This window comes from Eumetopias jubatus, unplaced genomic scaffold (assembly GCF_037043125.1).
Source record: "Eumetopias jubatus isolate StellerSeaLion01/CBP00866 unplaced genomic scaffold, mEumJub1_p1.0 scaffold_10, whole genome shotgun sequence".
NCBI classification, from domain to species: domain Eukaryota; kingdom Metazoa; phylum Chordata; class Mammalia; order Carnivora; family Otariidae; genus Eumetopias; species Eumetopias jubatus.
The window spans coordinates 96,267,217-96,288,299 of NW_028274816.1; the positions used below are offsets into that span (position 1 = coordinate 96,267,217).

Genomic DNA, 21,083 nt, shown 5'->3' on the forward strand with positions numbered 1-21,083 from the left:
CTTCACTCTGAAAAATAAACAGGGTTCTGGAGGGCAGGGGGGTGGGGGGATGGGTTAGCCTGGTGATGGGTATTGAAGAGGGCACGTTCTGCGTGGAGCACTGGGTGTTATGCACAAACAATGAATCATGGAACACTACATCAAAAACTAATGATGTAATGTATAGTGATTGACATAACAATAAAAAAATTTAAAGGGAAAAAAAATTAAAAAAAAAAAAAAAAAATCCCAGGCCTTCACTCTCCAAAGACTGTTTTCTACTTCAAATGAATAATCTGTGACAGGATTAAGCTAATCTCACATAAAGAAGAGGACAGCTCTATGTGGAATACATCTGGAAATAAAAACTTGATTTACATAATGACTGGCATTTGTACCATTTAAATTCTAATGTTGCAAACATCCTCCCTTCAGGTCTGCTCTCATATTCTTATTCCATGTCTCCTTTTCATCACTCCTTGAATTCCCTCATCCCCACCTGACTAACTTCTTGCTCAGCACATTCCTTCCAACACTTTAGTGTGGCTTCTAATATTTCCAGGGACCTGGAGGTTTAGTATGAATAACAACCTCTTCTTGCCTCTCCCTGTCCCTCAACTCTGACTCTAATCCTTACCCTGGGCCTGGAAGCTAAGAATAGCTTCCAGACTTGGGTTCTGCCTCAGTAATTTTCCAGCTTGTAGACCTTTTTTTTTTTTTTTGTTTTTTGGCAGTAGGACTTTTATTTATTCTTTAACTTTTTATTTTGAACTAATTTTAGACTTACAGAAATGTTGCAAAAGTAGTACACAGAGTTTCTGTTTCTGTATATCCCTCACCCAGCTTCTCTTTTTATTAATATCTTACATAACCATAGCATAATTATCAAAACTAGGAAATAACACTGGCACAATATATTATTAACTAAAGGCATTATTCAAATTTCACCAGTTTTCCACTAATGTCCTTTTTCTGTTCCACGATTCTATCCAGGTCCCTGTATTGCATTTAGTTGTTATTTCTCCTCAGACTCCTGTAGTCTGTAGGAGCTCCTCAGTCTTTGTTTTTCATGACCTTGACACTTCTGAAGAGTACTGAGCAGTTATTCTGGTGAATGTCAGTTTGAGTTTGTCTGATGTTTTCCTCATAATCCAACTGAGATTTCTGGGCAAGAATACCACAAAAAGAATGTTGTGTCCTTCTCAGTGGATCATATCATGGGGCCCACGATGTTGATGTGTCTTGTTACTGACGATGCTGACCCTTGATCACTTCGGTTAAAGTAAAGTTTTCTGCCAGATTTCTCTACTATAAAGTTACTCTCTTTCCCTTGGTAGTTAATAAACATCTTGGAGGAGACACTGAGACAATGCAAAACCTGTTTCTCCTCAAACTTTTGCCCACTGACTTTAGTATACATCAGTGGATCTTGTCTGCAACAATTAATCACATAGTGTTTGCCTGAGAGTGATGTTCTATTTCCTCCCTCTTTCCTTCTACATTTACTATTAGAATTCTACTGGAAGAAAGAGCTATCTCTTTTCCCCCATTTATTTACTTGAGTGATTTAATAAATATGGACTTATTCTATTCCATTGGTTATATCCAATACTATATTTTGTTGTTCACTTTGTTCCAGCTTCGGTCATTAGGACTTCCTTCAAGTTGGTATCTGTGTTCTTTCAAGAAGCCCCCCATCTTTTTAAAAGCACTTTCTTGCTTTCTGGTACCACAAGACACCCCAGGCTCCTCTTATATTTACCCTGCCCAGATCTGGCATTATCTAACTTCTTCAGAGCCCTGGTTTCTTTTATTGGAGAATGGTGTTTATAAAACAAGATCTGAATAGTAGGCATGCTTATTGCTATTGAAGTGTCTTTGATTTGGGGCCCTCTCAGTGGAGAGAGCTAGGAAATGCACATACATATACTAACACATAAAGATTCATCTATATTTCTGTATCTCTCTATCTACTGAAATATCTATCGATACAGATATACATATTAAAAATTGTGAGTATACGCTCATATCTCAGATTTCAATCCAGTACCGCCTGGCTCACTTTAGATTTCCCTTTCCTCATTTGTTAACTTCTTTCTCCAACAATGAGAAACCTGGGGTTGCTATTTACAATATTTTTATTTATCCAATCAAATCTAATATATACATGAAGGATTTTCAGAATTGCTAACCACACCCCTGCGAAAAACACATTTATTCATCAGAATATAGCATTTAGGCACAGTTATTTTTGTCTTTAGCCTTATAGTATTCAGTCAAGATGTTGTCTTCCAAACTGCCTTCTTCAGTGTGGTCATGTTATTCATTTGAAATATAGTTAGGTTTGGGGCACCCAGGTGGCTCAGCTGATTAAGTGTCCAACTCTTGATTTTCACTCAGGTCATGATCACAGGGTTGTGAGCCTGCATTGGGCTCCGCACTCAGCATGGAGTCTGCTTGGGATTCTCTCTCTCCCTCTGCCCCTCCCCCTGCTCGCGTGTGTGCACTCTCTCTCACTCTAAATAAATGCATAAAATCTTGAAATACAGTGAGGGTTATTTGTGAATGTTTGGATTCTACTTTGGGCTTCCCCCACCCCAACATACTGGTTGGTTTTAATTATGTTTTGGGTATGTGAAACATCACTATATTTCCAAGAGTCATAGCTATACAAAAAAATACATGCAAAGGAGTGTCATTCACTCTTCATCTTAATGGGTACCCCATTTCCATTACCCATTTCTTCCTATTCTCCATTCCCACCAACCAGCTTTAGGTAACCAGTATCTTTTCCTTCTGGTTTATCCTTCCTGCATTTCTTTTGCACAAATAAGCAGATACACGTGCATTTTTTTTATATCCCTTTCTTTCTTACATGAAAGTTAGCATCCCATAGTCACTCCTGTGCACTTTCCTCCCCACCTAACAATAGGTCCTGAAAATATCAATGATAATTACTGATATACAAGAATTGGCACTAAGAACTTTATCAAATCAAGAGGTTTTTCGTGGACACTTTTTAAGATTTTTATTTATTTATTTATTTGACAGAGAGAGAGACAGCGAGAGTGGGAACACAAGCAGGTGGGAGTGGGAGCGGGAGAAGCAGGCTTCCTGTTGAGCAGGGAACCCAATGTGGGGCTCGATCCCAACACCCTGGGATCATGACCTGAGCTAAGGCAGATGCTTAATGACTGAGCCACCCAGGCGCCCCTTCACGGACACTTCTAATTCACATATATTAGCTTACCTCCTCAAAATACTAATTGATTTGAAAATCTTACTGAAAAGGCTTCTGCTTACTGGCTTGTTATATAGTGAGAAGTACGATTGCTGGCTTCTGCTTTATGCTTCCAAGAACAAGCTTATATACTTAAAATGTAACACATGGCACAATTACTGGGATAATAAGGTGCCATTTCTCGTACAACATTTACTATAAACTTAAAACCGTCCCATCTCTAGGTGCAAACAGGTGCATTTGCATTTTGCTTAAGGAAGAAATAATCATGAAATTTAAAATATATTCCTTGAGTAAGTGTAAATAATCACTAATTTCCTACTTACAATATTTAACATTTTCCAAATCTTGAACATAAACACCAATTTTAATTTAAAGGGCCATTTCTTATACAATGTTCAATATAAATTTAAAGATATCCCATCTCTAGGCACAAAAGAGATTTACATTTTGCTTATGATAGACACGATCATGGAATTTAAAATGAGATCACTTTTTTTTTTTTAAGATTTTTTTACTTATTTATTTGACAGACAGGAAAGAGAGGGAACACAAGCAGGGGGAATGGGAGAGGGAGAAGCAGGCTTCCCGCGGAGCAGAGAGCCCAATGCAGGGCTCGATCCCAGGACCACGGGATCATGACCTGAGCTGAAGGCAGATGCTTAACAACTGAGCCACCCAGGCACCCCAAAATGAGATCACTTACGTGTAGTCACTAATTTCCTACAAACAATATGTAACATTTCCCAAATACTGAACATAAACTTCTTGAGACTTTTTCTCTCGATGAAAGAGAGAGACTAAGAAGTGACAACGTGGGGAGACATAATTCCTGGAGCTCTTTTCAGCACTCATCACAATCTGACATATTACATGTTTGTTTATTGGCTTTCTCCCACTGCGAGAACGTGGGCTATGTAACAGCGGGGACTGTGTCTGTTTTGTTCACTGACTTAACTTCAGTCTTGTATTTGATGCATTCCAAACACCCATTCTAAATGAGTAAATTGATGATGATAATGGAAGCTCTTCAGCATTCAATGTATTTCCAAGGTGATATTTATTCTGATTCTTCCAAAGAAGCAGCAGGAGCTAGTTTATCCAAAATATTTAGAAAAAAGCAGATGTCTTTTAAAGTTGTACCGAGTTAGCAATGAATATGAGAGAAATCTGAGACTGTTTCAGAAGCCCACTGATAAGTCGGGACAGTTAAAAACGTAGTTGGGGGAAATATGCTGCTTCGAGCTCTGGGCTGGACTGGATTTCTATGAAGAAATTAGAACCTTATGATATTACAGATGACTCCCTGTTCCTCATTACTAATTAACCATGACAAGAGATTTCTCTAATATTGGAAACAGACACGTTATAACTCTTGTTCTTCTGTTGAAAATCCTCAAAGACAAGGAGAATAAGAGACATGCAAACTCCACCTATATGGCTATCTATAATCTCAGATTATAACATAGAAGGTTAGAAAGTAGATGTATGATTCATAAATGACTTAGTAGATAGAAGAACGTGAAACAAATGTCTGCTGGGAGGAAGGACAATAGGATGGGGCCAAATCATCTGTAAAACCTCAGAAAAGCACAGGAGTTAGAAGCACCAGGTGCTGTGGATGATGGGGTGAGGAAGGTAATTGAAAATACAGACATTATTTGAAGTTTATATAAGGAGCAGTTAGATCTCCAGAGAGCCACACCTACCCTGCCCAGCCAGGTGACCACCTTCTCCAAAACCCACAGGAAAGAGAATTATATTCATTAGAGAAACAAAACCAGGGAGAATAGACTTAGGGATATCAGGCACAGAACAGGTGAGGGTCAAGTGCAGGACTGAACGCGAGGGACTTGAGTAAAAGTCTGCATACTGAATGGTGAAACTCCAGCTCTTCTCTTGCCAGCTCTAGATATATACCCAGGATATATATCCTCCAGGAAAGAGATGGGTGGATTTTTTGCTAGAGAAGAACAGCACAAGGAAAAAACTTTATGAACACTGACTTTTGGGTGTTTCCAATAAAGGCTGGTGGGTCATCTTATTGCTGTATAGTTAAGCTCTCTATACACATAAGCTTCCAATCAGTTTTCCAGTGCCTAAGTATTAAGGAAGAGATAAGAGAAAATACTGCATCTATAAAACAAGAACAGAATGCTATGAAAAAGAAGGGAACAACTAGGGCAAAAAAAAGAGTTATTGGAAAACTATGACAGCCAATCCTTGTGAAAGGACTGGAAGGTGACGTTGCGAAAAATCTCTTAAAGTTAAATCAAAAACCAAAATAGAAAAACAAAAGTAGAATACAGGAAAGAAAACTTAAGATACTAGAGTATCAGTATAAGAAATCTAATTTTTGATTAAAAAGAGTTGTAGAAGGAGAAAACAGAGCACATGGTGGTGATAAAATTATCAATAAGTAGTACAAAAGCACTTCCCACAATCAAAGACTATCTCCAGGGCTTGCTAGGTACCAAAAGAATAAATGGAAAAAAGGCCCAAGGACAATGGTGATAAAAAAGAAGATCCTAAAAGTTTCTGGAGAGCAAAAATGGTATAAAGAATTAAGAATAAGGGATGCCTGGGTGGCTCAGTCAGTTAAGTGTCTGCCTTTGGCTCAGGTCATGATCCCAGAGTCCTGGGAATGAGTCCTTCATTGGGCTCCTTGCTCAACCTGCTTCTCCCTCTGCCTGCCGCTCCCCCTGCTTGTGCTAGCTCTCTCTCTGACAAATAAATAGATGAATAAAAATCTTCAATAAAAAAAAGAATTAGGAATAAGAACATCATTTAATAACAAAATTATTAGAAGCTCAAGACAATGGAGCAATGCCTTCAAAATTCTGAGGGGAAATAATTCTTAACCTAGAATTACATTATGTCAAATAAATAGTAATGTATGAGAATGGAATAAAGATGCTTTTAGAAACATTAAGTTTTAAAAACTTACCTCCCATGCACTATTTCATAGGAAGCCACTGGCGGATGTGCCCCACCAAAATGAGAAATAAAATCAAAAAGGAAGATGATGACATGGGATCAAACACAGAAGAGAAATAATGGGAGTTTCCAGGATTAACAGCTAGGTGGTAAGCCTCGAGAGCATCCTAGGTCCAGGCTGAGCTTGATGGAAGGCTCTAAGATCAATGTCTCAGGGGAAATGTAACTGATGTAGAAAATTGTACTGAGAGGCATTTTACAAAGCTATTAAGGATTATCGATTATAGCTACAGATTTGAAAAAGAATAAGCAAATTTTACTTTATTTAAAAAATTTTTTTAAGTAGGCTACACACCTAACGTGGGGCTTGAACTCACAACCCTGAGATCAAGAGTCACATGGTCACATGCTCTACCAACTGAACCAGCCAGGTGCCCCCTGTCAAGAATAAGCAAAATTTAAAATGAGGCATTTCCTAACCCCAGGAAAAACAAAATTGCTCAGGAAGGAAATGTTATCCTTGGTTCCACAATGAAACATATGTGCACAGTACTAACACTAAAAATACTGTAATATGGATTCAGACAAAAATCATGATATAATGGTATGAGATGATGGAGGGAGGAAGGAAAGTGAAAGACCTAAAATTCTCATCATCCATAAGCAGCAGCAAGAGATAACATATAAAAATGATGAAAAAAATTACAGCAGGATATGAATATTATTTAGAAACAGTGGAGGTAAAGATCAGAAGAACAGCCTCAGGGGTTGAAAGTGGCGCCTTTGGTGTGAGGAGGGGAAAAGAATTGCTGGTTTTTATTATAAGTCTTTGAGCATTATTTGATTTTTGAAATCATGCATATGTTACTTTGATAAAAATAGAAATTTAAAACCCAAACATATAAAAATATTATGGACAGTACAGAAGGAAGAGTTTTGAACTAGGAATGAGAATAAAAAACTACTGAGTGCTTATACTGTGATTTGGATAAATCATATAACTTCTTTGAGTCTCGACTTCTTTATCTATTCATTATGGGACTCTGGTTATTTCTGAGGGCCTTTCAAACAATAAGGTTTTCATTCCATAATGACAAAGTATTTTTCTAGGAGCAGCAAAGAAAGAGAAACTTTTCTCCATGGTCTCATGGTATAGCTGTACACATTTCTGTCCACTTTGCTAAGGGTCCCCCTACCTTTATGTCCAAATGGAACTGGCATGCCCGCACCCTGGAAACCCTATTGTACCTGCGAGGCTAGTCTCCGCATAGCCTCCTCCTGCCGCCTGCGCATTTCTGGGGTTCCTGGGCAGCTTCCACTGGGGATGGATGAGTGGGCTGAAGGTGGCTGTGTGAGTGGCAGCTCTCTGTTGGCATCCACATCTGGATTAAAAAGATGACATGTTTGTATGAGATATTCATAAAGCCCTGAGTAAAAGGAAGATTGGTTAAATTCCATTTGTTCTATGATCCAGCAATTCTACTCCAAGAGAAATAAAAACTTAGGTCCAGAGAAAAACTCGTACACAAATGTTCAAAGCAGCAAGATTCGTAACAGTGCAAAAGTGAAAACAATCCAAATGACCACCAACTAACGAACAGTTAAAATATGGAAAATCCATACAATGGAATATTACACTCATTCAAAGAAGCCAGTTACAGAAGACCGTCTACTGTATGATTCTCTTTATATGAAATTCCCAGAGTAGAGAAATCCATACAGACAAAAAGTAAATTGGTGGTTATATAGGGGTGAAGGTAGGGAGTTAGGGGGAGAATGGAGATTGACCACTAATGGGCATTGCTTTTAGGGGGAGACAAAAATGTTCTGATATTAGATTATGGTGATTGCTGCACAACTCTGTAATAAACTAGAAAGTACTGAGTTGAACAATTTAAGTGGATGAATTGTGTGGTATGTGAATTGTAGCTTAATAAAAATAAAGGTAGCTGTTTTTAAAAAATTCCATTTGTTCATGTTATTTAGAAAATGTCTTATCTCCTATAAGAAATTATAGACTATAGACTATATATATATGGGTACAGATCACAGTATAAAAACGGGTACCAAGATCAGGAGATTGTTGATGGTCACTAGCCATTGCAAAAGAGGAGGAATAGGGGAAGGTAGTCCTCATTTAACTCCCCACCAGTAGGACTGAATTAAGACTTCTTCCATCCAGCTGGGAGAGGAAATTCTCTGGTCACTGGAGCCGAGTTCAGAATAACTGTAGGAGGATAGCAGTGGGAGGCAGCAGTGGAAAAAGACTGAAAATGTGTGAACTGAGGTAAAGCTCAGTGACTGTCGCTGTATCATTTCTGTTGTTCACTCCTTCTCCCCACCCCATTCCCTTTATCTGGTATTTGATTTTGTGGGCAATTACTGCCTGAATACCTTCTGTATTCCAGCTACTGTTTTCTAGAGATGACCTCCTTTTTGTCAGAGTATCTTTACTCTCTGCTTGGTACTCAGAGAACAGGAGAAACAAGTTCATAGGTAGGTAGCAGTCAGTATGTACAGCAAACCGGCAAAACAGACTTCTGAAACGAGCAGACTAGGGAGGGTAGGGGTTACTCACTTTAACAGCTGTCTGGGGGCTTGGCAGCTGTTGGCAAGTGTCAAATCCAAGTAACACCTACCCTGAGACTTTTAGTGATGAGAAAAGATAGTCTTGTATTAGACAGAGCTTCCCTAACTACTGTACTGAGTATACTTGTAGGTAACGTAATAATGCCTAAATTACACAACGGGTCTATTTTTACAAAATGTTTTTGTTCTTTGTGTATCTGTGCTGGGGGGGGGTGGGTGATGATGGTGGTGGTGGAGACTGAGGGGGGAGTCAGGTTTGGGAAGGGGTGTGGGTGGAAAGCAGGATGACAGGCTACTGCCTGCCTTGACAGCTTTTCTGTACTGTCCCAGGGAAATGACAAGGAGGGGGCGGGCCGGGGGCTGAGTGTCTGTGGGGGAAGGACAGAGCCAGGCGAGGCAGGGCTGCAGGCTGAGAGGCTCACATCTTTCCCAGCAGTGCTGCGCAGTGTGCGGGTGGCAGGGGCGGAAGAAAGAAGGCAGATGATGCAGAGATGGAAGGCTGGGAGCTCCAATGATTTTCCACCTTGTTCTCGTTATTTCTACAACTGTATCACTGGTATCTCTGACGGAGGGTTAGGAAAGCCCTTGGGAATTCAAATAAACCTATCCCAGCTTGATGCAAATTAAACTCTGTAGAAAAATTAAGCCATCTCTTCATATAGACATCATTCTTATTCATTAATGAAAGAAATTCTGCTGCTGCCAGGAAAACTCCCAGCCCCAGCTTACATAATAACAGATTAATGCCGAAAAACAGCTCACACGCTTTATCAGTCACTTATTCTTGACCCTTTTTAAGGTCTAGTGGCTCTGGGAAAGTGGCGGAGGTAGGAGGTAGTTTGGACTTGGGCAGATTACAACAAAAATTATTTTGTACAAGGCTACTGCTGGTTCTGTGTAATTCTGATAAATACATAACCACATATTCTATCTCCTTTGACACCGTCTTCAAGTTTTGAAGGTTAACTATCAGGGAAAATCTACAGTCACAACATATGGACATTTATCTCAAGTATGGCAGTGTCCTGGTATTTTTAGAATACCTCTAGAGATAAAAGGCAATGGATGTCAGAGAATAACTTAATGAACTACCTTTAAAGAACCTCTGCTTTGGGGAGCCCGTGGGCTGTGTTCTATTAACTCTTGCTCTCCCAGGTACCTTTGCTTTCTCAGAAAGCAGCTCTTTTTGCCCTCGGGATTTATTCTGTCCTGCAGGATTCTACCATCCTGTTATCTGCAACAGCGATATACAGAGGAGTCAGAGAGCCTATTAGCAATCTGGTTTTCTTTCTGACACACTCAGAGTTAACCTCTTGGATTACTCAGATAAGATGTAGTCTGGTGTGATATTTAAGTACTCAAAGGAAAATACTGGAATAGGCTAGAGAGTTAATTTTGACTACTTTTCAACTTCAAGAAGATATGTTTTTAGAATCACAGAATTTTAACACAGGAACAAATCTTAAAGATCACTTCTTCATTTTACAGATGAGAAAACAGGTCTAAAAAATTCAATTAAAATTCTCAAGTTACAAAATATGTGTAGTCACATGAGTGTTGTTGGGGCTCAAACTCTGGGCTCTTGGCTCCCACCACACAATGTCAATTTCCCCCAGAAAAGCTTTCTGTAGAAACTAAGCATGACGGTGCTTGTGAGAAAGGAATTCTTCCATACCGATTTTTATCATACCCTGGGACTCTTAATTCAACCAGTTTTCTCTGTAGACACTAGTTCTTCTCCATGTGAGATATCCATTAAGTTAACCAGAGGTAATCTGCCTACTTAATGACAGGAGGCTGCTAATTAATTTCATCAGGAAGCCAGAATATCTGGAGGATGCGAAGTGAGTTCCTGTTGAGTTTCTAGCATGTGCTAGACTCTGTAACTACTATGATCTCAAGCCATTTCTAGTGGTTGCTGTCTCAAAATTTGCGGTGAGCTAGATTATTGATTTGGACTAGCAGAGCAATAGTTTCTGGTTTTGTTCTAAGTAATAGAAACCAGGCAGACTGGTTCTATATATATAGGTTATATAGGAAGAACATCTACACATTCTCTTTCTTCAGATGAGTTCCTCCAATAAGGAGAGGCAGGACAGCAAAGTGGGTAAGAGACTGGCCTCTGAAACAGACTGCTTAGGCTCACTTGTTTCACCACTGACTGGCTTTGAAACCTGGGAGGTCTACTTAACCTCTTTGAGCCTCAGATCACTTCTCTGTGACATGAAGATAACAGGAATTACCTTACTGAGTTGATAAGAGGATTGGGTGAATTAATATTGGTTAAGATCTTAGAGAGTGCCTGGTACTAAGGACCACATGAGTATTTTAAAAATAAGATCCTGGTGGTGATCGTTAAGCTGTGCCCTGTGATGAAAGAAGTATGAATATATATGAGATCTCAGCATCTTTTCACAAGGAAGCAGGAGAAACCCTTCAAGGACACAATGAAGTTCGAGCCCAAGCAGTGCAGTACTGACTTCAAGAGCAAGGAAACTAAAGCTGCACAAGACTGTGCCAGCTCGGAGCGAGAGGACACGGGCCCTGGCTGAGCAACAGCCGACAGTGACGGATGTAAACGGCTCTTACAGGCGATGCTGCAGTCATCTTCCAAAGGACAGAGTAACCAGACTGCCAGAAGGAAGAGTTATAAATTTATTCCCAGAGAAAGGTTTTCTCAGTCACACTTAGGTGACCACTAGATATGTGGGTTAAATGTAAACAGAGTATTACATTCTCTCTCTCAACTCTGAATTAATGGTCCTCTCACGTAAGTCAGGTTTTGCAGATCAGAAAATAAAAGGATGTAAGGCTTAATATGTCAGAAAAACTTTCAGAGCAACGAAGCAGGGAGTTCTTTAAAAAGGAATACGTACGTTTGGGGGAGGCGTGTGGGCTGTCTGAGGCGATCTGTCTCATCCGTGTTCCATGGCAGCTGAGGGCCACCAGTCTGGAAATGATGGCAGTTTTGCCGAACCCAATGTTTCCCACAATCACTACTCCTTGGTTCACGCTGGCATTTGAACTCTGAAGTTGAGCATCTATTTCATGGAAAACCCAATCCCGGCCAACAAACACTGACTCTGTAGTGATGCTGGGCACTTCAAAGAGCAGAGGCTTCAGGGAGATATCTGGAGGCCTATAAGGTGCAAAATGAACTGGAAGGAACAATAAGAGAACACAGAACTTAGGCCAAACTGTCATCATTGAAAGAAATACAGAAGAAGAGCAGCACGGTTTAGGAGACTATTAGTTACAGTACGATGGTATACTGGGTTATTCAGCAAATAATACAACTCAATTTTGCTTCTACACAGATAAGCAACGGCAGATGAGCTAGGGTCATTTGATACTCCAATTGGCAGAAAACAAACGTAGTTAAAATGCCAATGATTTACGGAACAGTCAGAAAGATAGGGTGATATTCAAAATTATTAAACAGTGGGGATGGCCCAGCACCAGCACTCCAAATGGATGCCAAAGTAGTACGGAAGCAGGGTCCTTAAGGCTTCCTTCTATGCCTGGAGATAATCTTTTAGCTGCTGGATTGTGGGGAGATACAGGGTTGGAGTCCCTGGGGGACAGTCTATGGCAGAGCACCCAGATGGCTTACAGCATCAGCTCTTTACCAACCAGTAAGGACATATTTCAATATTTAACAACTAATATGGCTACTGTCTGTTTCTCTAAAAATACCAGTGAAAATAGTGATTCCTTTCAAGTTCATAATGGTATTTTTCTTTTTAATTTAGTAGGTATATTAGGATAAGCAAAGCCTCTAAAAGCTCTGATAGTTTAAAAAGTCTTCAACATGTTAAGCAGTCAAGGAAGCAGAAACCAAACTTTGACCTCAGGTATTTGCTCATCTGCTGCTTGTATTCATGCCAATTAAAAAAACAAAACCAAACCAAAAAACCAACAAAGAGTTTGGCTTATATACACCATGTCTTGGAGACAGATCCTACTGCTTTTCTCTAGATTTTTTTCTGTGCTTCTGTAGTTGTGGGATGTACTAAGATTCAAGCATGAGCTCTACTTTCAATAGTTTTCTAGAAATGCATAAGAGATGTAACTTGCTTTCAAAGATCAACCTAATTTTATTGATGGTAGAAAGAAGTGACCTCCCTTATCCGGGTTAAATGCCTTCCTAACTATTCAGAGAGTAGCTCTAAGATGTATCATTTTATCTGTCTGCAACCAGGTGGTTGTTGTTGTTGTTTTTAAAGTAAGCTCTACGCCCAGTGTGGGGCTTGAACTCACAACCCAGAGATCAAGAGTCACATGCTCTACCAACTGAGCCAGCCAGGTGCCCCAGGAACCAGATATTTTATTTTTGTATCTTTAACCTTAGCACAGTGCTTTGACAGATAGCAGGTACTCAAATAAATGTTTACTGAAAGAATTAATTGAAAATAAGGTATTATATTCTAACCCCATTTTATATTTTGGAGTATAAAGCCCAGGGGAAGGGGATGAGGACAGGAGAAAGGAAAATCATAAAAGGGGGAAATGAGATCTATTTATACTGCTTATATTATTCTAGAACATGATTAAGCCACTTAGACATCATTAAATGGGATCTAGAGATGGCAGCTTACTTGAGAAAATCTACTCACAAGCAAGCATACATGTATACACTCTCATTAAAAACTTTCTGAAAGCTATTAGAATGATAAAAGCGTTAAAAAAAGGACAATTCTAAAAATAGTGCAAATAATTAAAAATATAAAGCCAAACCCTAAAAAGAGAAGAAAACAGTTTCCTGTATCAGTTTTAAAATGTACCAAATTTTCACTTAAAAAAAAAAAAAGGCTGTGGAGATTCGGCTATATAATTGCTTATAATTTCCTGATTCTCATCTCTTTAACAAAACTTATTCTTTTAAAATCCATCACTAAAAAAATAAAATAATAAAATCCACAACTATAGGCTATTATAACACTGTATGTTAATTGGACTTAAAAATTTTTAAAAATCCATTCCTATAATTACAGAATTCAGTGAAAATTTTGACTATTAACTTGCTAAATCTATTCTTTTTCATTCTAATGGTTTGTAGCTCATAGTCTATTTTACCTTTCTTAAACATTACTTTATTAAGCTACACTTTACAGATCATAAAATTCACCCTTTTAAAGTATACAGTTCAGTGGTTTTCAGGAAAGTTGACCCTTGCACTACATGGGGGATAGAGGAGCTGATGCCTCATGGAGTTGAAAATCCTCATGTAACATTTGACTCCCCCAAAACCTTACTAATATAGCCTATCTGACTCAAAGCCTTATTGGTAGCCAACTAACACATATTTTGTATGTTATACATACTATACACTATATTCTTACAATAAAGCTAGAGAAAAGAAAATGTTAGTAAGAAAAGCATAGGAGAAAATACATATAGAGTAGTGTCTGTAAAAAATCCACATAGAAGTCAACCAGCCCAGTTCAAATCTGTGTTGGTCAAGGGTCAACTATACATTTACAAAGTTGTGCAACCATCACTATCTAATTCCTGAACATTTTTATCATCCCCCAAAGAAAACTCTACACCCCTTAACTGTTACTTCCCAGTCCCCCTTCCTCCCAGACCCTGGCAACCAGACTTCCTGTCTTTACAGATTTGCCTATTCTGGACATACACGATAAATGTTATTGTGTAATACATGACCTTTTGTGTCTGGCTCATTTAGTATAATGTTTTTGAGGTTCATTCATGTTGAAGCATGTATCAGTACTTCATTCTTTTTATTGTTGAGTAATATTCCATTATATGGATATATCACATTTTGTTTATCAATTTATCTGATAAACATCTGCTTTGTTTCCACTTTTTGGCTATTATGAATTATGTTGGTATAAACATTCATGTATAAGTTTTTGTGTACATATGTTTTCAGTTATCTTGGGTATATATCTAGGAGTGGTATTGCTGAGTCATGTGGAAACTCTATGTTTAACTTTTTGAGAAACTGCCCAAACTGTTCTATTTTGCTTTTTGCTATTTTTTACAGAAGTAATACATATTCACTATAGAAAATTTAGGAATAGCAGATAAACAAGATAATAATTGTACTCCCAGTAGCCAGAGAGAAACACTACTCATATATATTCTGAATTTTTTTCTGTACCATAAATACTTATTTTAAAAACCCAAAATGGGATCATACTGTTTTATCATCTTTTTTCATTTTTCACTTAGCAATTCCAGAGTTCTGAAAAGGTTGATTCTGTCAGACTTGCCAGCTTAATGGCTACTTCAATGGGGGGACTGATTCTTGGAGCTCCCTACTCCCACCATTTTCCATGTCATTTGACAGTAGGTGGCTGCTACCTACTCGGGGCTTCCTGGGCACCTGGGAGTGCTTGGTGGGCACCCAGACAGACACACTGAGATCTGGATGAGCAGTGACAGGACTCCCCGGGAGGAAGGAGAAAATAGACCAGTTGGCTTGAGATGAGTCTAATTAGGCCTAGCGAGACTTAAAATCACACAACTGGTTTCAGAACTAGAAACAAAACCTAATTCTGACTCAAAAAAACAGGTTTTTTCCATTATATTATGGTGCAACTGCTCTATAGGCTGTCACTTCCAAATCTGAAAGTGACATGAATGATCCCACTGATGACCAGGATTGATTAGGCTTAGCTGACAGGCTAAGCTGTCTTCTTTCTCCTTTACCTCTCCTGTGCTTCCCTTTAGAAACTGTGTGCTTAGCCAGAAATGACCTTTCCAGAGAGAGAAGAGCTACAGAAACTCCCATACGATTTCTACACTAACTGAATTATTTCTTCAGGTCCGAGGTTACTTTATATTTCGTATCAACGGGGCTTTCACGAATATGACCAAAGCTAATTTATAATACGGAATTATGTATAGACTCAATTTAAACGCTTAAGTTTTTAAGAAAAATTCTCTTAACTTGTTCTCATGTTGACGTAATCTCCCATCATATTTTATTCTACTGAGAAAGCTTTGACATTTTAAAAAGTTATTTAAAAAATTTTCTAAAAATGTAATCAATTCACAAAAGCCTCAAGGGAAGAACAGACAAAATTAGCCAGTACCATATGGTAAAACAACTGTAGATGCCAAGAACAGCCTACAAACAATTTCTGTACCTCAGAACCTAAGGCTTTTGTCAGCTCAGTATGATAAAAGAAAGCCCTACTTCCTATGTACCAACAATAAATTTAGGGCATACGAACAAGAAAGCATTTTGGCCTGCATTGTGGGATATGGAGGTAATGGATGTTCTCTATGGAGTTCATATTCCTAAATAAATGTTTGTTTGGGATATCAGCTGTCTTCCAAGAGATTTTCTAAGGCAGAAACACTGAAATAATCCATGAGAAATTACCACTGTAACTACAGCTGAGCTAAGGGAAAAAAGATGAGCTAATCCATACCATTTAGTAACAGATGTGGCTTTCTTATCCCTGGCACTCAAGAGTTGGCAGTCCCAGCACAGCAAAGACCATCCCACCCCTCTTAAAGCATTCTAATAAAGTATAGTGGGGCGCCTGGGTGGCTCAGTTAAGCATCTGACTCGGTTTCTCGAGTCTCGCATCAGGCTCCGCACTCAGCGGGGAGTCTGCTTGAAGATTCTCTCCCTCTGCCTCCACCCTGACTCGAGGGCACGCTCACTCTCTCTCAAATAAATAAATCTTCTTTTTTTTAAGTGTACTGATACCTATAATTTACTTCAAAATTCATAAAAAATAATGGGTGGGTAAAGAGATGGGCAGATGGATAGACAGGTGATAAAATAAGGTAGCAAAATGTTCACGATATAATCAAGGTGGTGGGTCTGTAAGTGTTAATTGTAAGATTCTTTCCTTTCTGGTACATCTGAAAATCTTCCTAATAAAATGTTAAAGGAAAAGAAAAACATGGAAAGGAATCACATTTCAAAAGGGCACACAAATGAGACAAGCTTTGGAAAGTAGTTTTAAAAAGGATTTAATAACCACTCTAGACTCAGATCGGTGTGGGCATCTCTTCAGTGTGTGCATCTCTTCAATGCAAATGAGGCTTGTGGCAGACGAATGAGTTCTCTCTAGGAAACAGTCTCTGTGAGACCATCAATAAGTGTAATTATATACCTAGGCTTATGGAGAAAAGAGACCTTTGTTTAACTAAGGCAAAGTGTAAACATTAAAAAACAACAACACTAAAGTGCATTAAGGCTAAGAGATCAGCCTGCTCAAATGCAAATATAAACATCTGCTGTAAGGGGAAAAGGGGAAGGGAAAATGGAGGCAAAGGAGCTCTAAGTGGATTTGGACTAAAGCATATTTACTCGTGGAAAACCATCATGAATCATCTTAAAAGAAGTCAGTCACAGGACTGGCAGAAGAAAGGGTGTGTGTAATACAGCCAAGGTCTGGTGCAAACAGGAGCAGAGTTGTGTTTCCTCACATTCTTCTACAATGACTGTAAAGTCTAGCCTGGAAGCACCTCTGTTCCTCAGAACAAAAGATAATTTCAGGCTCATTCTTAGGGTTCATGACATGCATGCCATTCTCAACACAGTGCAGAGAAAAAACACATGTGCTGCAGATACAACCTGATATCACATCAGCACCAAACATTAGTCAAAAAAACACCGCTTATTTTTTTCTTAAGAAATGTTTAAACCAGGGCAGGGGTTGAGTTGTCTAGTGAGTTTCTAGAAGGTTCACTCTCCCATTTACAGGAGTCAAATCTCTTTAGGGTCTGTTGTTTATTCTTGCTGCTCTGGAAAGGACTACAGTAGACAGCTATTTCTACACCAGGAATAAGTTTCTAAAGAATGTAAAGCAATTTGAAACAGGTCTTAAAAGACAATCTAAAGATAACAGGCCTAGAAATGTTCATTCCAGAGAACTCCTGTTTAAAAGAAAAAAGGTTAAGGGGCGCCTGAGTGGCTCAGTCGCTTAAGCGTCTGTCTTTCGCTTGGGTTGTGATCCCAGCGTCCTGGGATCGAGCCCCGCATCGGGCTCCCTGCTCAGCAGGAAGCCTGCTTCTCCCTTCCCACTCCCCCTGCTTGTGTTCCTGCTCTCACTGTGTCTCTGTCAAATAAATATATAAAATCTTAAAAATAAATAGATAGATAGATAAATAAATAAATAAATAAATAAAGGTTAAATAAAGCAGAATCACTTTTGGGGTCAATAAGGAAACAGCAGAGTAGGAAGAACTGTGGACTCAGAGCAAAGATCCCTTAGTTTGTATCCTGGCTCTGTTACTTACTGGTTGTGTGACTTTAGGATAAGTACTTAGGCTCTGGATATCTCAGTCTTCCCTTTTATCCCTTTTAAAAAGAGGGATAAGAATGACACTGTGAGGATTAGATGAGTTAACAGATGGGATGGGCCTAGGACAGTGTCTGGTGGTTAACCGTGTTAGCTGCCAGCACTAGCAACATCATCAAGCCAAAAAGACATCCAGAGTAACCATAACCTCCCCCACCACACACACTTATTTAAAACAAAACTTAGCAAAAAGGATATCAAGAACATATTGACTCCCTTTAAGGCACCTTCCCTTTGAGGCTTCTGACTTGTCTCCCTTCTTCCTTTCCCCACCCAACATTTTGAAAGAGCCCTGCTTGCTCTCTTCACTTCTGCAGCAACAGCACACTCTAGCCTGGCCTCCTCCCATATTAGTCACATCGGCTCAAATTGTTTTGGTTAAAGTCACTAAAAGCTTTCTAATTGTTAAGTACGATGATTTCTTTTTCTAGTCTTTATGCTTCTTTTTAAAAGATTTTTATTTATTTATTTAACAGAGACAGAAAGAGAGCACAAGTAGGTAGAGCGGCAAACAGAGGGAGAGGGAGAAGTAGGCTCTCTGCCGAGCAGGGAGCCCGATGCGGGGCTCGATCCCAGGACCCTGGGATCATGACCTGAGCCGAAGGCAGCCACTTAATCGACTGAGCCACCCAGGCGCCTCTAGTTTTTATGCTTCTTAACCACTCCTCAGGATTTAACACTTTTAACTAACTCCCACTTTTGGAAATGCATTCCCTTCCTGGGCTTCACATGGCAACACTTCCTTCTAGTTCTTTTTGTCCTCTCCTCCTGGTGTGTCTTTAATGATTCCTCCTCTTCTGCTCATCCCTAAGATACTGCCAATTCTCGGTTCTACATTTCATTTTCTTCTTCTTCAAGATCTCCCTGGATAATCTCAAAGGAATAGACTAAAAGGTTTCACAACTATCTAAGTGGTGATGGTTTGTATTTCTATTCCTCATTACCAAACTCCTATACAGCATCTCCAACAACTCACCAGAGTTATCTATTTGGATTTCCAATAGAAACCTCAAACTTCAGGGGCGCCTGGGTGGCTCAGTTGGTTAATCGACTGCCTTCGGCTCAGGTCATGATCCTGGAGTCCCAGGATCGAGTCCCGCCTCGGGCTCCCTGCTCAGCGGGGAGTCTGCTTCTCCCTCTGACCCTCCCCCCTCTCATGTGCTCGCTCTCTCTCTCTCACTGTCTCTCAAATAAATAAATAAAATCTTTAAAAAAAAAAAAAGAAACCTCAAACTTCAAGTGTTTAAAAGTAAAGTTACTGTCTCACTCACCTTAATCTATTCTCTTCCACTTATTATCTCAGTTAATGAAGTATCAGTAATCTGCCTGGTCTCTCCACATAGAAACTTGACACTCATCAGGATTTCTTCTTCCTTAATATTTATATCTAACTTGTCACAAGTTCTATCAATAATTCTTGAGGAGTGGGGTGCCTGAGTTGGCTCAGCTGGCTGAGTGTCCGACTCTTGGTTTCAGCTCAGGTCATGACCTCAGAGTCGTGAGATCCAGCCCTGTGTCGGACTCCATGCTCAGCAGGGAGTCTGCCTGAGATTCTCCCCCTCTCCCTCTGTCCCTCCCCCTGCTCATGCTCTCTCTCTCTCTCTAAAATAAATTAGTAAATCTTAAAAAAAAATAATTCTTGAGGAATATCTCTCAGATATAATCCCTTTTTTCTTTCCTATTCCACTGCTACTAGAGATATATGACCTTGGCAGAGGTGCTGATCACTCTAAGTCTCAATTTTGTCACCTGTAAATGAGGGTAATAAGAGTATTTACCCCATTAGGCTAAATGAGAACACGTATGTTAAGTTCTTAGCTCAGAACCTTAATCCTCAATAGAATGGCAGCCATATAGTTTAGGTTCTCAACATCTCTTGCTTTTACTATGTACTTAAATAGGCTATTATTCCTTCTGTATACAGCTACCAGATCTACCTACCTACCTACCTACCTACCTATCTATCTTGATCATGTCAACCTCTACCCTCTACCCTTACGTGTCATCAACTTGCCCTACCACAGTCACCTAACCTATTAAGTTAACTTAATTAAATTACTAACTAGTACACTTCTTGTCATAGGGTAGGTATATTCAATAACATTCAATAAATTAATTCATGAATGAAAATAGTTAATATGGATTTTTCTTCCCCAACTGAAGGGAAATATAGGAGTATACACTTCACTTTGGTAGAGCAGAAGGGTTCAAGGGAGACAGTTAAGGGATGCAAATTCAGGTCTTTGAAAAATCACTGCTCTGTACTATAATAACAAAAAAATGAATCATTCATTTGGCACCTTTCAAGGATACATTCCTGTTTAAAGGCAACTGTCATGAACAAGTGGGTCATTAAATAACAAGACAGAGAAGGAAAAATGTTATTTTCCAAGCTCTGTGCATATCACAGGCAAGGCCTGGATGTTGGCCTAATAATCAAAGAATACTATTCTTACAGGAAGCTGGGCGAAGCGAGAAAATTGGTATCTTGGAGCTAGTGTCCAGAGGGGACAGGACAGATCCTTCTAAAGACAATTCTTGCTTCTTTTAGAAAAGTTACTGAGAAGGCGGGAGTCACACAAATCCATTTAGTAACTGAGGTCTTGCTAATGTTACATGTGAGATTTATTCTTATGCAACAAATGATCATATTTAAATTTTCATCATTATAGGTAGAGTATGTGGTTTAGTTCACAGAGAACTCAATTCTAACTACCAAGCCAGTCTTTTTTTTTTTTTTCCTTTGAGAGAGAGAGTGAGGAGGGGAGGGGCAGAGAGAGGGGGAGGGAGAGAATCTTAAGTAGGTACCATGCTCAGTGCAGAACTTGACTCAGGGCTTGATCTCATGACCCTGAGATCATAACCTGAGCTGAAATCAAGAGTCAGACCCTTAACCAACTGAGCCACCTAGGTGCCCCTAAGCCAGCCATTTTCTAATGAGAGATGGGTTTATGCTCCAGTCCACTTCATCTATAATTTTCCTTTTAAAAATATGACATGAATTTCTACTTCTGTCCAAGATGGAGTAAAAAGGACTATATTTA

The 21,083-nt window shown here is 39.2% G+C and overlaps 1 protein-coding gene across 1 annotated transcript in view; it reads right to left on the reverse strand.

Moving 5' to 3' along the window:
* TANC2 (tetratricopeptide repeat, ankyrin repeat and coiled-coil containing 2) overlaps nucleotides 1–21,083 on the reverse strand; it is a 347,897-nt gene that overhangs the window by 74,376 nt on the left and 252,438 nt on the right. Inside the window, exons 9-10 of the mRNA XM_028087521.2 lie at nucleotides 11,623–11,904; nucleotides 7,406–7,539 (exon numbers count right to left, since the gene is read on the reverse strand). Of these exons, the coding sequence (XP_027943322.1) occupies nucleotides 7,406–7,539; nucleotides 11,623–11,904 (416 nt within the window). The remainder of the gene's footprint in view (nucleotides 1–7,405; nucleotides 7,540–11,622; nucleotides 11,905–21,083) is intronic.